This window comes from Procambarus clarkii, chromosome 2, assembly GCF_040958095.1.
Source record: "Procambarus clarkii isolate CNS0578487 chromosome 2, FALCON_Pclarkii_2.0, whole genome shotgun sequence".
Lineage (NCBI taxonomy): Eukaryota > Metazoa > Arthropoda > Malacostraca > Decapoda > Cambaridae > Procambarus > Procambarus clarkii.
The window spans coordinates 35,938,860-35,951,128 of NC_091151.1; the positions used below are offsets into that span (position 1 = coordinate 35,938,860).

Sequence of the window (12,269 nt, forward strand, 5' to 3'; positions counted from 1 at the left end):
GTCGGACCACGGAGCCGAAGCTCAACCACCGTCAGTTTAGAAAACTAGGTAAGTACAACTAGGTGAAATTTACCACTAAATTGTATATAATTTATACTTTACGAAGTGTTGTGGTAATCGCAGAGTTAAAGAGCAGCACGTTATCCCGCGGGACCTTGACAGCACTGGGGCGGTCGCTAGTTACTGGAACTTTCATGTATTCACGTGAGAGAACAAACTCATTTTAATTACAGCAAAGCTGTTGTAATTACATGGTCAAATTAGCAAATTATGTCCATGTTGCAAAACAGTTTTGTAATGTTTGTACTCGTTATGGTCCTAATAGCTTGCAAATGCTGAGTCTATATATTTCTTTGTCAAATAACTTAAATCTAAGGAAATATATTTCAACAATATTTTAATTCCAGACGGGAATGAGCCGTTATATTCCGGTCATTGCTTGGCTGACTTTTTGACTGCTGAGTGACTAGTGCAGTCGGCTCACATCCAATTGAATTCGGGGTTCGAATCCCAGGTCGTTAATGCAGCATGATGAGCGATCACAGTGTACTGACGTTTGAATATCTGATGGAAGTTAGGGTTAATGTACTCGAGGAAGAGACCACAAAACAAAAGGCTGGCATACTGAAGGAAAAATTAAGAGGAGATAAGAAAGTTCCTGATTAAAATACTATGGCCAACACAGCAGAGGGACGGATGCACCAACCATGATAGATTACATCACTCAGAAGTGTCAGGAAGCAGCAGGCAAGTTTGTCCCATTCTAAACGGAAAAAAGGAAATACCAAGGTGGAACCCATGGTTGAATCAGGGATGTAAGAATGCAAAGAACTAAGTACAATGACATGGTGAAACTACAGAAACAACAAAACACCAGAGAGCAGAGAAAGATACCAGAGAGCCAGGATGAGTATCCCGGTGTGAAGAGAGAAGCAGAGAGACAGCATGACAATGAGAGAGCAAATAACAGACCCCAACCACGCTGCTTCACAGTCACATCAGGAGGAAGACACCAGTGAAGGAGCAGGTAATGAAACTGAGAGCGGGGGCACACAGGCTCACTGAGAATGACAAGGAGGTGTGAGAGAAACTCAAGAGATTCCAGGAGGTTTCCACAAAAGAGCACGAAGAAGTTGCTGAACTAAGAGTGGGCGTTAAGTACACCATCAGTGGAGGACTTTGAGATTACGAGTGGTGAGGAAAGGTAGCACATGCTGGAACTGGACGTGACAAAAGGTTGTTGGCCCAGACGAAATCTTACCATGGATGCTGAAAGAGAAAACGGAAGCACTATGCTTGTCACCCTTTAGGGTGTATAACAGGTCATTGTTACTGAAAACTACCAAAAAGCTTGAAGACAGCTAATGTAATCACAGCATACAAGAAGGGAATCAGACACGAGGTACTAACTACAGGCCAGTGTCTTTAACTTGCATATCTTGCAAGGTTAAGGAAAAGACTGTAAGAAAAACTAGTAAAACGTCTGAACAGAAAAAACTTTGTAACACACCATCAGAGCGGGTTCAGGGATGGTAAATCTTGCCTCACACGTTTATAGAATTCTATGACCAGGCGAACAAAAATTATACAAGAAAAAGAAGGATAAGCAGATTGCGTATTTTTTGCACTGTCAGAAAGCCTTTGACACAGCACCTTATAGAAGACCAGTCACTAATGCACAAGTTAGAGAAGCCGAAAGGAATGAGAGGGTAGGTGCTCCAGCTGATACTTGCGACCCGTCCTCTTTTTTTTTTTTTTTTTTTTGAGAGAGAGAGAGAGATATACAAGAGTTGTTACATTCTTGTACAGTCTTGTACGCGTAGCGTTTCGGGCAGGTCCCTGGAATACGATCCCCGCCGCGAAGAATCGTTTTTACAACCAAGTACACATTTTACTGTTGCGTTAAACAGAGGCTACAGTTAAGGATTTGCGTCCAGTAAATCCTCCCTGGCCAGGATACGAACCCATGACAAAGCGCTCGCGGAACGCCAGGCGAGTGTCTTACCACTACACCACGGAGACGACTCCTAATAGAACGTCGCATTTTGACGTATACTCTACCTAAGGCCAAAAATTGTCTTATTAGAAAATGGTAGCGGCTCGCGAAACTGACGTACTGACCGTTGTTAGCTTTGGGTCCTTTGGTAGGTTAAGAAAAAGGTACTTTAATACGACCGTTTCCAGACGTTGGGAAACCTTAGGAGGTCAGGCTGGATTGTGAGGCGCGAAGTTCCATGAGTAGCGAGATGTCACTAGTGGAGTCCACCAGGGTCCAGTCCTCGGACCTTCCCTGTTTCTCATATATATTAATGATCTTCCAGAGAGGAAATAGATTCATTCCTCTCAATGTGTGCTATTGGCACAAAATTTGTGAGAAGGATTAAGACAGGAATACAGCAAGAGGCCACGCATCGACCAGGACAAACTGAAAGAATGATTCAACAAATGGTTGCTAGAGTTTACTTAAAGCAAATGTAAGGTAATGAAACTAGGTGGAGGGAGTCCAGACACAAGGAACCAAGTTGGAGATGAAATACTTCGTTTCAGAGAGAGAAAGCTCTCCCAGAGAAAGAGAAGAGAGAGAGAGAGAGAGAGAGAGAGAGAGAGAGAGAGAGAGAGAGAGAGAGAGAGAGAGAGAGAGAGAGAGAGAGAGAGAGAGAGAGAGAGAGAGAGAGAGAGAGAGAGAGAGAGAGAGAGAGAGAAGAGAAGGCTTCTCAACAGAGAGAAGGCTCTAGTTCTCCTGAAGCTCACATTAAAAGAATTTCACCGGCGGCGAATGCGACGCTGGCTAACATCAAAACAGTTCTTAGAAAATCATGTAAAGAATAATTCAGAACCATGTATACCACATATGTCAGACCAATCCTGGAAATATGCGGCTCCAGCGTCGAGTCTAGCCGAGCACAACGCAAAGATGGAGAAGGTTCAAAGGCATGCCACGAAACTACGAGGTAGGTCCTAGAATGATTCAGTTAAAGAAAAAATATATTGTATTTCCTAACTACAATATTGGTACTTACTGTAGAATATGGACTAACACATTATTTTACACGGAAATAAATTATTTATATAATTAAATATTTGCCCAACCACTTGAGCTGGACGGTAGAGCAACGATCTCGCTTCATGCAGGTCAGCGTTCAATCCCCGACTGTCCAACAAGTGGTTGAGCACCATTCCATCCCCCTCCCCCGTCCCATCCTAAAGCCTTAACCTGACCCCTTCCAAGTGCTATATTGTCGTAATAGCGTGACCCTTCCTCCTGATAATTCCCCTCTCTCTATACCGTACCAGGAGGTAAACAAGTGGGAGGTGGCGCCCTCTGCCCCCCGAGCCCCACACTACACACACCCTCCGGAACATTGTGTCATCACGGAGCCTCGTTAATGGTGCATGACGCCTCATGTGGCGCCTCGTTAATGGTGCATGACGCCTCATGTGGCGCCTCGACGACGGTGGTGTCCACGTAATTGTCACCACATGTCCAGAAACTTTAGCTCGTGTGGGTACGAAGATATAACTCACCACCTGCAACACTCAGTAACCACCTGCAACACCACACATTGTAACCACCTGCAACACTCAGTAACCACCTGCAACACTCAGTAACCGCCTGCAACACTCAGTAACCACCTGCAACACTCAGTAACCACCTGCAACACTCAGTAACCACCTGCAACACTCAGTAACCGCCTGCAACACCACACATTGTAACCACCTGCAACACTCAGTAACCACCTGCAACACTCAGTAACCGCCTGCAACACCACACATTGTAACCACCTGCAACACTCAGTAACCACCTGCAACACTCAGTAACCACCTGCAACACTCAGTAACCACCTGCAACACTCAGTAACCACCTGCAACACTCAGTAACCACCTGCAACACTCAGTAACCACCTGCAACACTCAGTAACCACCTGCAACACACAGTAACCACCTGCAACACTCAACAACCACCTGCAACACTCGGTAACCACCTGCAACACCACACATTCTAACCACCTGCAACACCACACACTGTAACCACCTGCAACACTCAGTAACCACCTGCAACACACAGTAACCACCTGCAACACACAGTAACCACCTGCAACACTCAGTAACCACCTGCAACACCACACATTGTAACCACCTGCAACACTCAGTAACCACCTGCAACACCACACATTGTAACCACCTGCAACACCACACATTGTAACCACCTGCAACACCACACATTGTAACCACCTGCAACACTCAGTAACCACCTGCAACACCACACAGTAACCACCTGCAACACCGCACATTGTAACCACCTGCAACACCACACATTGTAACCACCTGCAACACCACACTGTAACCACCTGCAACACCGCACATTGTAACCACCTGCAACACCACACATTGTAACCACCTGCAACACCACACAGTAACCACCTGCAACACACAGTAACCACCTGCAACACCACACAGTAACCACTTGCAACACCACACAGTAACCACCTGCAACACCACACAGTAACCACCTGCAACACACAGTAACCACCTGCAACACCACACAGTAACCACTTGCAACACCACACAGTAACCACCTGCAACACCGCACATTGTAACCACCTGCAACACCACACAGTAACCACCTGCAACACTCAGTAACCACCTGCAACACTCAGTAACCACCTGCAACACCACACATTGTAACCACCTGCAACACCACACACAGTAACCACCTGCAACACCGCACAGTAACCACCTGCAACACCACACATTGTAACCACCTGCAACACCACACAGTAACCACCTGCAACACACACAGTAACCACCTGCAACACCGCACATTGTAACCACCTGCAACACTCAGTAACCACCTGCAACACTCGGTAACCACCTGCAACACTCAGTAACCACCTGCAACACTCAGTAACCACCTGCAACACTCAGTAACCACCTGCAACACTCAGTAACCACCTGCAACACCGCACAGTAACCACCTGCAACACCGCACATTGTAACCATCCTGCAACACCACACATTGTAACCACCTGCAACACCACACAGTAACCACCTGCAACACAACACATTGTAACCACCTGCAACACACAGTAACCACCTGCAACACTCAGTAACCACCTGCAACACCACACAGTAACCACCTGCAACACCGCACATTGTAACCACCTGCAACACCCCACAGTAACCACCTGCAACACCACACATTGTAACCACCTGCAACACCACACAGTAACCACCTGCAACACAACACATTGTAACCACCTGCAACACACAGTAACCACCTGCAACACCACACAGTAACCACCTGCAACACAACACATTGTAACCACCTGCAACACACAGTAACCACCTGCAACACCCCACAGTAACCACCTGCAACACCACACAGTAACCACCTGCAACACCACACAGTAACCACCTGCAACACAACACATTGTAACCACCTGCAACACACAGTAACCACCTGCAACACCACACAGTAACCACCTGCAACACCACACAGTAACCACCTGCAACACAACACACTGTAACCACCTGCAACACACAGTAACCACCTGCAACACCACACAGTAACCACCTGCAACACCACACATTGTAACCACCTGCAACACCACACATTGTAACCACCTGCAACACCACACATTGTAACCACCTGCAACACCACACAGTAACCACCTGCAACACCGCACATTGTAACCACCTGCAACACCACACAGTAACCACCTGCAACACAACACATTGTAACCACCTGCAACACACAGTAACCACCTGCAACACACAGTAACCACCTGCAACACACACAGTAACCACCTGCAACACACACAGTAACCACCTGCAACACCACACATTGTAACCACCTACAACACACAGTAACCACCTGCAACACCACACAGTAACCACCTGCAACACCACACAGTAACCACTTGCAACACCACACAGTAACCACCTGCAACACCACACAGTAACCACCTGCAACACCACACAGTAACCACCTGCAACACCGCACATTGTAACCACCTGCAACACCACACAGTAACCACCTGCAACACTCAGTAACCACCTGCAACACACAGTAACCACCTGCAACACCACACAGTAACCACCTGCAACACTCAGTAACCACCTGCAACACTCAGTAACCACCTGCAACACCACACAGTAACCACCTGCAACACTCAGTGACCACCTGCAACACCACACAGTAACCACCTGCAACACACACAGTAACCACCTGCAACACACACAGTAACCACCTGCAACACACACAGTAACCACCTGCAACACCACACAGTAACCACTTGCAACACCACACAGTAACCACCTGCAACACCACACATTGTAACCACCTGCAACACACACAGTAACCACCTGCAACACCACACAGTAACCACTTGCAACACCACACAGTAACCACCTGCAACACCACACATTGTAACCACCTGCAACACCGCGCATTGTAACCACCTGCAACACCGCGCATTGTAACCACCTGCAACACCGCGCATTGTAACCACCTGCAACACCACACAGTAACCACCTGCAACACCACACAGTAACCACCTGCAACACCGCACATTGTAACCACCTGCAACACCACACAGTAACCACCTGCAACACCACACAGTAACCACCTGCAACACACCAGGTCCACCTGCAACACACAAGGTCCACCTGCAACACTCAGTAACCACCTGCAACACTCAGTAACCACCTGCAACACACAGTAACCACCTGCAACACACAGTAACCACCTGCAACACTCAGTAACCACCTGCAACACTCAGTAACCACCTGCAACACACAGTAACCACCTGCAACACACAGTAACCTCCTGCAACACACAGTAACCACCTGCAACACCACACAGTAACCACCTGCAACACCACACAGTAACCACCTGCAACACCACACAGTAACCACCTGTAACACCACACAGTAACCATCTGCAACACACAGTAACCATCTGCAACACACAGTAACCACCTGCAACACACCAGGTCCACCTGCAACACACCAGGTCCACCTGCAACGCACAAGGTCCAACTGCAACACACAGGGTCCACCTGCAACACACAGGGTCCACCTGCAGCACACAAGGTCCACCTGCAACACACAAGGTCCACCTGCAACACACAGGGTCCACCTGCAACACACAGCAACTCCCTGCAACACACAGTATCCACCTGCAACACCTCACACAGTAACCACCTGCAACACACCAGGTCCACCTGCAACACACAGTATCCACCTGCAACACCTCACACAGTAACCACCTGCAACACACCAGGTCCACCAGCAACACACAGTATCCACCTGCAACACCTCACACAGTAACCACCTGCAACACACCAGGTTCACCTGCAACACACAGTATCCACCTGCAACACCTCACACAGTAACCACCTGCAACACACCAGGTCCACCAGCAACACATAAGGTCCACCGGCAACACACAGAAACTCCCTGCAACACACCAGGTCCACCTGCAACACACAGTAACCACCTGCAACACACTAGGTCCACCTACAACACACCAGGTCCACCTGCAACACACAGCAACTCCCTGCAACACACCAGGTCCACCTGCAACACACAAGGTCCACCTGCAACACACCTGGTCCACCGGCAACACATAGCAACCACCTGCAACACACAAGGTCCACCTGCAACACACAGCAACCACCTGCAACACACCAGGTCCACCTGCAACACACAGCAACCACCTGCAACACACAGCAACTCCCTGCAACACACAGCAACCACCTGCAACACACAGCAACTCCCTGCAACACACAGCAACCACCTGCAACACACCAGGTCCACCTGCAACACACAACAACCACCTGCAACACACCAGGTCCACCTGCAACAAACAGCAACCACCTGCAACACACCAGGTCCACCTGCAACACACAGCAACACCCTGCAACACACCAGGTCCACCTGCAACACACAGCAACCACCTGCAACACACCAGGTCCACCTGCAACACACAGCAACCACCTGCAACACACCAGGTCCACCTGCAACACACAGCAACCACCTGCAACACACAAGGTCCACCTGCAACACACAGCAACCACCTGCAACACACCAGGTCCACCTGCAACACACAGCAACCACCTGCAACACACCAGGTCCACCTGCAACATACAGCAACACCCTGCAACAGGCTCTCGGCACCGGCTTATGTCTTGTGAACTTCATAAACGTTGCAAAATGTGAAAATGACGTAAGATTTACGGCCGTTACATTTGCATAATGTTGCACCTGAGAACGCCCGCTGTTCCCCGACCGGCGGATAGTTGTGCAGGACGTGACCTCGGCGTTCACTTGGACGACGGTTGTGAACTGGACAGTCTCCCACTGGCTCCAGGAGGCTTCCACTAGCTCTAGGAGTCCCCCACTGGCTCCAAGAGGCTCCAGGAGGCTTCCACTGGCTCCAAGAGGCTCCAGGAGGCTTCCACTGGCTCCAAGAGGCTTCCACTGGCTCCAGGAGGCTTCTACTGGCTCCAGGAGGCTTCTACTGGCTCCAGGAGGCTTCTACTGGCTCCAGTAGGCTTCCACTGGCTCCAGGAGGCTTCCACTGGCTCCAGGAGGCTTCCACTGGCTCTAGGAGTCCCCCACTGGCTTCAAGAGGCTCCAGTAGGCTTCCACTGGCTCCAGGAGGCTTCCACTGGCTCCAAGAGGCTTCCACTGGCTCCAGGAGGCTTCCACTGGCTCCAGGAGGCTTTCCCTGGCTCCAGGAGGCTCTCACTGGCTCCAGGAGGATCCCACTGGCTCCAGGAGTCTCCCACTGGCTCCAGGAAACTCCCATTGGCTCCAGGAGGCTTCCACTGGCTCCAAGAGTCTCCCACTGGCTCCAGGAGGCTCCCACTGGCTCCAGGAGGCTTCTACTGGCTCCAGGAGTCTCCCATTGGCTCCAGGAGGCTCCCACTGGCTCCAGGAGGCTTCTACTGGCTCCAAGAGTCTCCCACTGGCTCCAGGAGGCTCCCACTGGCTCCAGGAGGCTTCTACTTGCTCCAGGAGTCTCCCACTGGCTCCAGGAAACTCCCATTGGCTCCAGGAGGCTTCCACTGGCTCCAGGAGGCTTCCACTGGCTCCAGGAGGCTCCCACTGGCTCCAGGAGGCTTCTACTGGCTCCAGGAGTCTCCCATTGCCTCCAGGAGGGTTCCACTGGGTCCAGGAGGCTTCCACTGGCTCCAAGAGTCTCCCACTGGCTCCAGGAGGCTCCCACTGGCTCCAGGAGGCTTCTACTGGCTCCAGGAGTCTCCCACTGACTCCAGGAGTCTCCCACTGGCTCCAGGAGGCTCCCACTGGCTCCAGGATGATCTCACTGGCTTCAGGAGGCTCCCACTACCTCTATCCCTACACAGAAAATTCTGGATAGTCAAATTGGCGACACAAACCCTCCTAAACTGGTCATCAATTGCGCAAACATGTAAAAACATCTTCCAGAGACTTTAGGCAGAGGAGGAGTCAGCCATTTACCCTGACCTGAGGGCACACCAGGAGCCCCGCCACACCCTGAGGGCACTCCAGGAGCCCCACCACACCCTGAGGGCACACCAGGGGCCCCACTACACCCTGAGGGCACACCAGGGGCCCCACCAGGGGAGAGATTGCTGAAATAGAGGGAATACAGAGAACATATACGGCACGCATAGACGCAATAAAGCACCTAAATTATTGGGATCGTCTCAAAGCCTTCCAAATGTACTCACTAGAAAGAAGAAGAAGAGAGATATCAAATAATATACACCTGGAAGATGCTGGAGGGCCAAGTACCAAATCTACACAGTAAAATAACAACGTACTGGAGTGAACGATATGGAAGAAAATGTAGAATAGAACCAGTGAAGAGCAGAGGTGCCATAGGCACAATCAGAGAACACTGTATAAACATCAGAGGTCCGCGGTTGTTCAACGCCCTCCCAGCAAGCATAAGAAATATTGCCGGAACACCGTGGACATTTTCAAGAGGAAACTAGATATATTCCTCCAAGGAGTGCCGGACCAACCGGGCTGTGGTGGGTATGTGGGCCTGCGGGCCGCTCCAAGCAACAGTCTGGTGGACCAAACTCTCACAAGTCAAGTCTGGCCTCGGGCTGAGTTTGGGGAGAAGAAGAACTCCCAGAACCCCATCAACCAGGTATCACACCCTGAGGACACACCAGGAGCCCCACCACACCCTGAGGGCACACCAGGGGCCCAACCACACCCTGAGGGCACACCAGGGGCCCCACCACACCCTGAGGGCACACCAGGGGCCCCACCACACCCTGAGGGCACACCAGGGGCCCCATCACACCCTGAGGGCACACCAGGGACACCACCACACCCTGAGGGCACACCAGGGGCCCCACCACACCCTGAGGGCACACCAGGGGCCCTACCACACCCTGAGGGCACACCAGGGGCCCCACCACACCCTGAGGGCACACCAGGGGCCCCACCACACCCTGAGGGCACATCAGGGGCCCCACCACACCCTGAGGGCACACCAGGGGCCCCACCACACCCTGAGGGCACACCAGGGGCCCCATCACACCCTGAGGGCACACCAGGGGCCCCACCACACCCTGAGGGCACACCAGGGACACCACCACACCCTGAGGGCACACCAGGGGCCCCACCACACCCTGAGGGCACACCAGGGGCCCTACCACACCCTGAGGGCACACCAGGGGCCCCACCACACCCTGAGGGCACACCAGGGGCCCCACCACACCCTGAGGGCACACCAGGGACACCACCACACCCTGAGGGCACACCAGGGGCCCCACCACACCCTGAGGGCACACCAGGGGCCCTACCACACCCTGAGGGCACACCAGGGGCCCCACCACACCCTGAGGGCACACCAGGGGCCCCACCACACCCTGAGGGCACATCAGGGGCCCCACCACACCCTGAGGGCACACCAGGGGCCCCACCACACCCTGAGGCCACACCAGGGGCCCCACCACACCCTGAGGGCACACCAGGGGCCCCACCACACCCTGAGGGCACACCAGGGACCCCACCACACCCTGAGGGCACACCAGGGGCCCTACCACACCCTGAGGGCACACCAGGGGCCCCACCACACCCTGAGGGCACACCAGGGGCCCCACCACACCCTGAGGGCACACCAGGGACACCACCACACCCTGAGGGCACACCAGGGACCCCACCACACCCTGAGGGCACACCAGGGGCCCCACCACACCCTGAGGGCACACCAGGGGCCCCACCACACCCTGATTGCACACCAGGGACACCACCACACCCTGAGGGCACACCAGGGGCCCCACCACACCCTGAGGGCACACCAGGGACCCCACCACACCCTGAGGGCACACCAGGGACCCCACCACACCCTGAGAGCACACCAGGGACCCCACCACACCCTGAGGACACACCAGGGGCCCCACCACACCCTGAGGGCACACCAGGGGCCCCACCAAACCCTGATGAGGGCAGGGCGTGGTGGGGACACTTGACAGCTGGTATCATGTACCAGCTGTCATGTATCGTGCACCAGCTGTCATGTATCATGTACCAGCTGTCATGTATCATGTACCAGCTGTCATGTATCGTGCACCAGCTGCCATGTATCGTGCACCAGCTGCCATGTATCGTGTACCAGCTGTCATGTATCGTGTACCAGCTGTCATGTATCGTGTACCAGCTGTCATGTATCATGTACCAGCTGTCATGTATCATGTACCACCTGTCATGTATCATGTACCACCTGTCATGTATCATGTACCAGCTGTCATGTATCGTGTACCAGCTGTCATGTATCGTGCACCAGCTGTCATGAATCATGTACCAGCTGTCATGTATCATGTACCAGCTGTCATGTATCATGTACCAGCTGCCATGAATCATGTACCAGCTGTCATGAATCGTGCACCAGCTGCCATGTATCATGTACCAGCTGTGATGAATCGTGCTCCAGCTGCCATGTATCATGTACCAGCTGTCATGTATCATGTACCAGCTGTCATGTATCATGTACCTGGAGGAAACATGGAGGTACTTCAACCCGTCCTCCTCTATACATAGTACTTACACTATGTGAACCATCGTACATATAATGGCCAATTAGAAAGCAGAATTTGGTACATGCAATATTATATAGTCTGGGAAAATCAAACTCAAATATTCCTAGGCCTAGTATAGCACATGTATGTATTATATTAGGCCTCGGATAGCTTGTATTAGGCTTTCGATAGTTAGGTTTTATTAGTCACATATAAAAGACCTTTTAATTTTTTTATTTT

General features: G+C 51.9%; 2 protein-coding genes across 2 annotated transcripts; one reads left to right on the plus strand and one right to left on the minus strand.

Moving 5' to 3' along the window:
- Positions 1-8,521: 8,521 nt before the first annotated feature.
- Positions 8,522-9,055, minus strand: LOC123762389 (uncharacterized). Its single transcript, XM_045748901.2, has one exon. The coding sequence runs from the start codon at positions 9,053-9,055 to the stop codon at positions 8,522-8,524; it is 534 nt and encodes a 177-aa protein (XP_045604857.2).
- Positions 9,056-11,508: 2,453 nt separating this feature from the next.
- On the plus strand, positions 11,509-12,051 carry LOC138366219 (uncharacterized). The gene has a single exon (XM_069327096.1). It carries the CDS (start codon positions 11,509-11,511, stop codon positions 12,049-12,051), a length of 543 nt encoding a protein of 180 aa, XP_069183197.1.
- Positions 12,052-12,269: the final 218 nt, after the last annotated feature.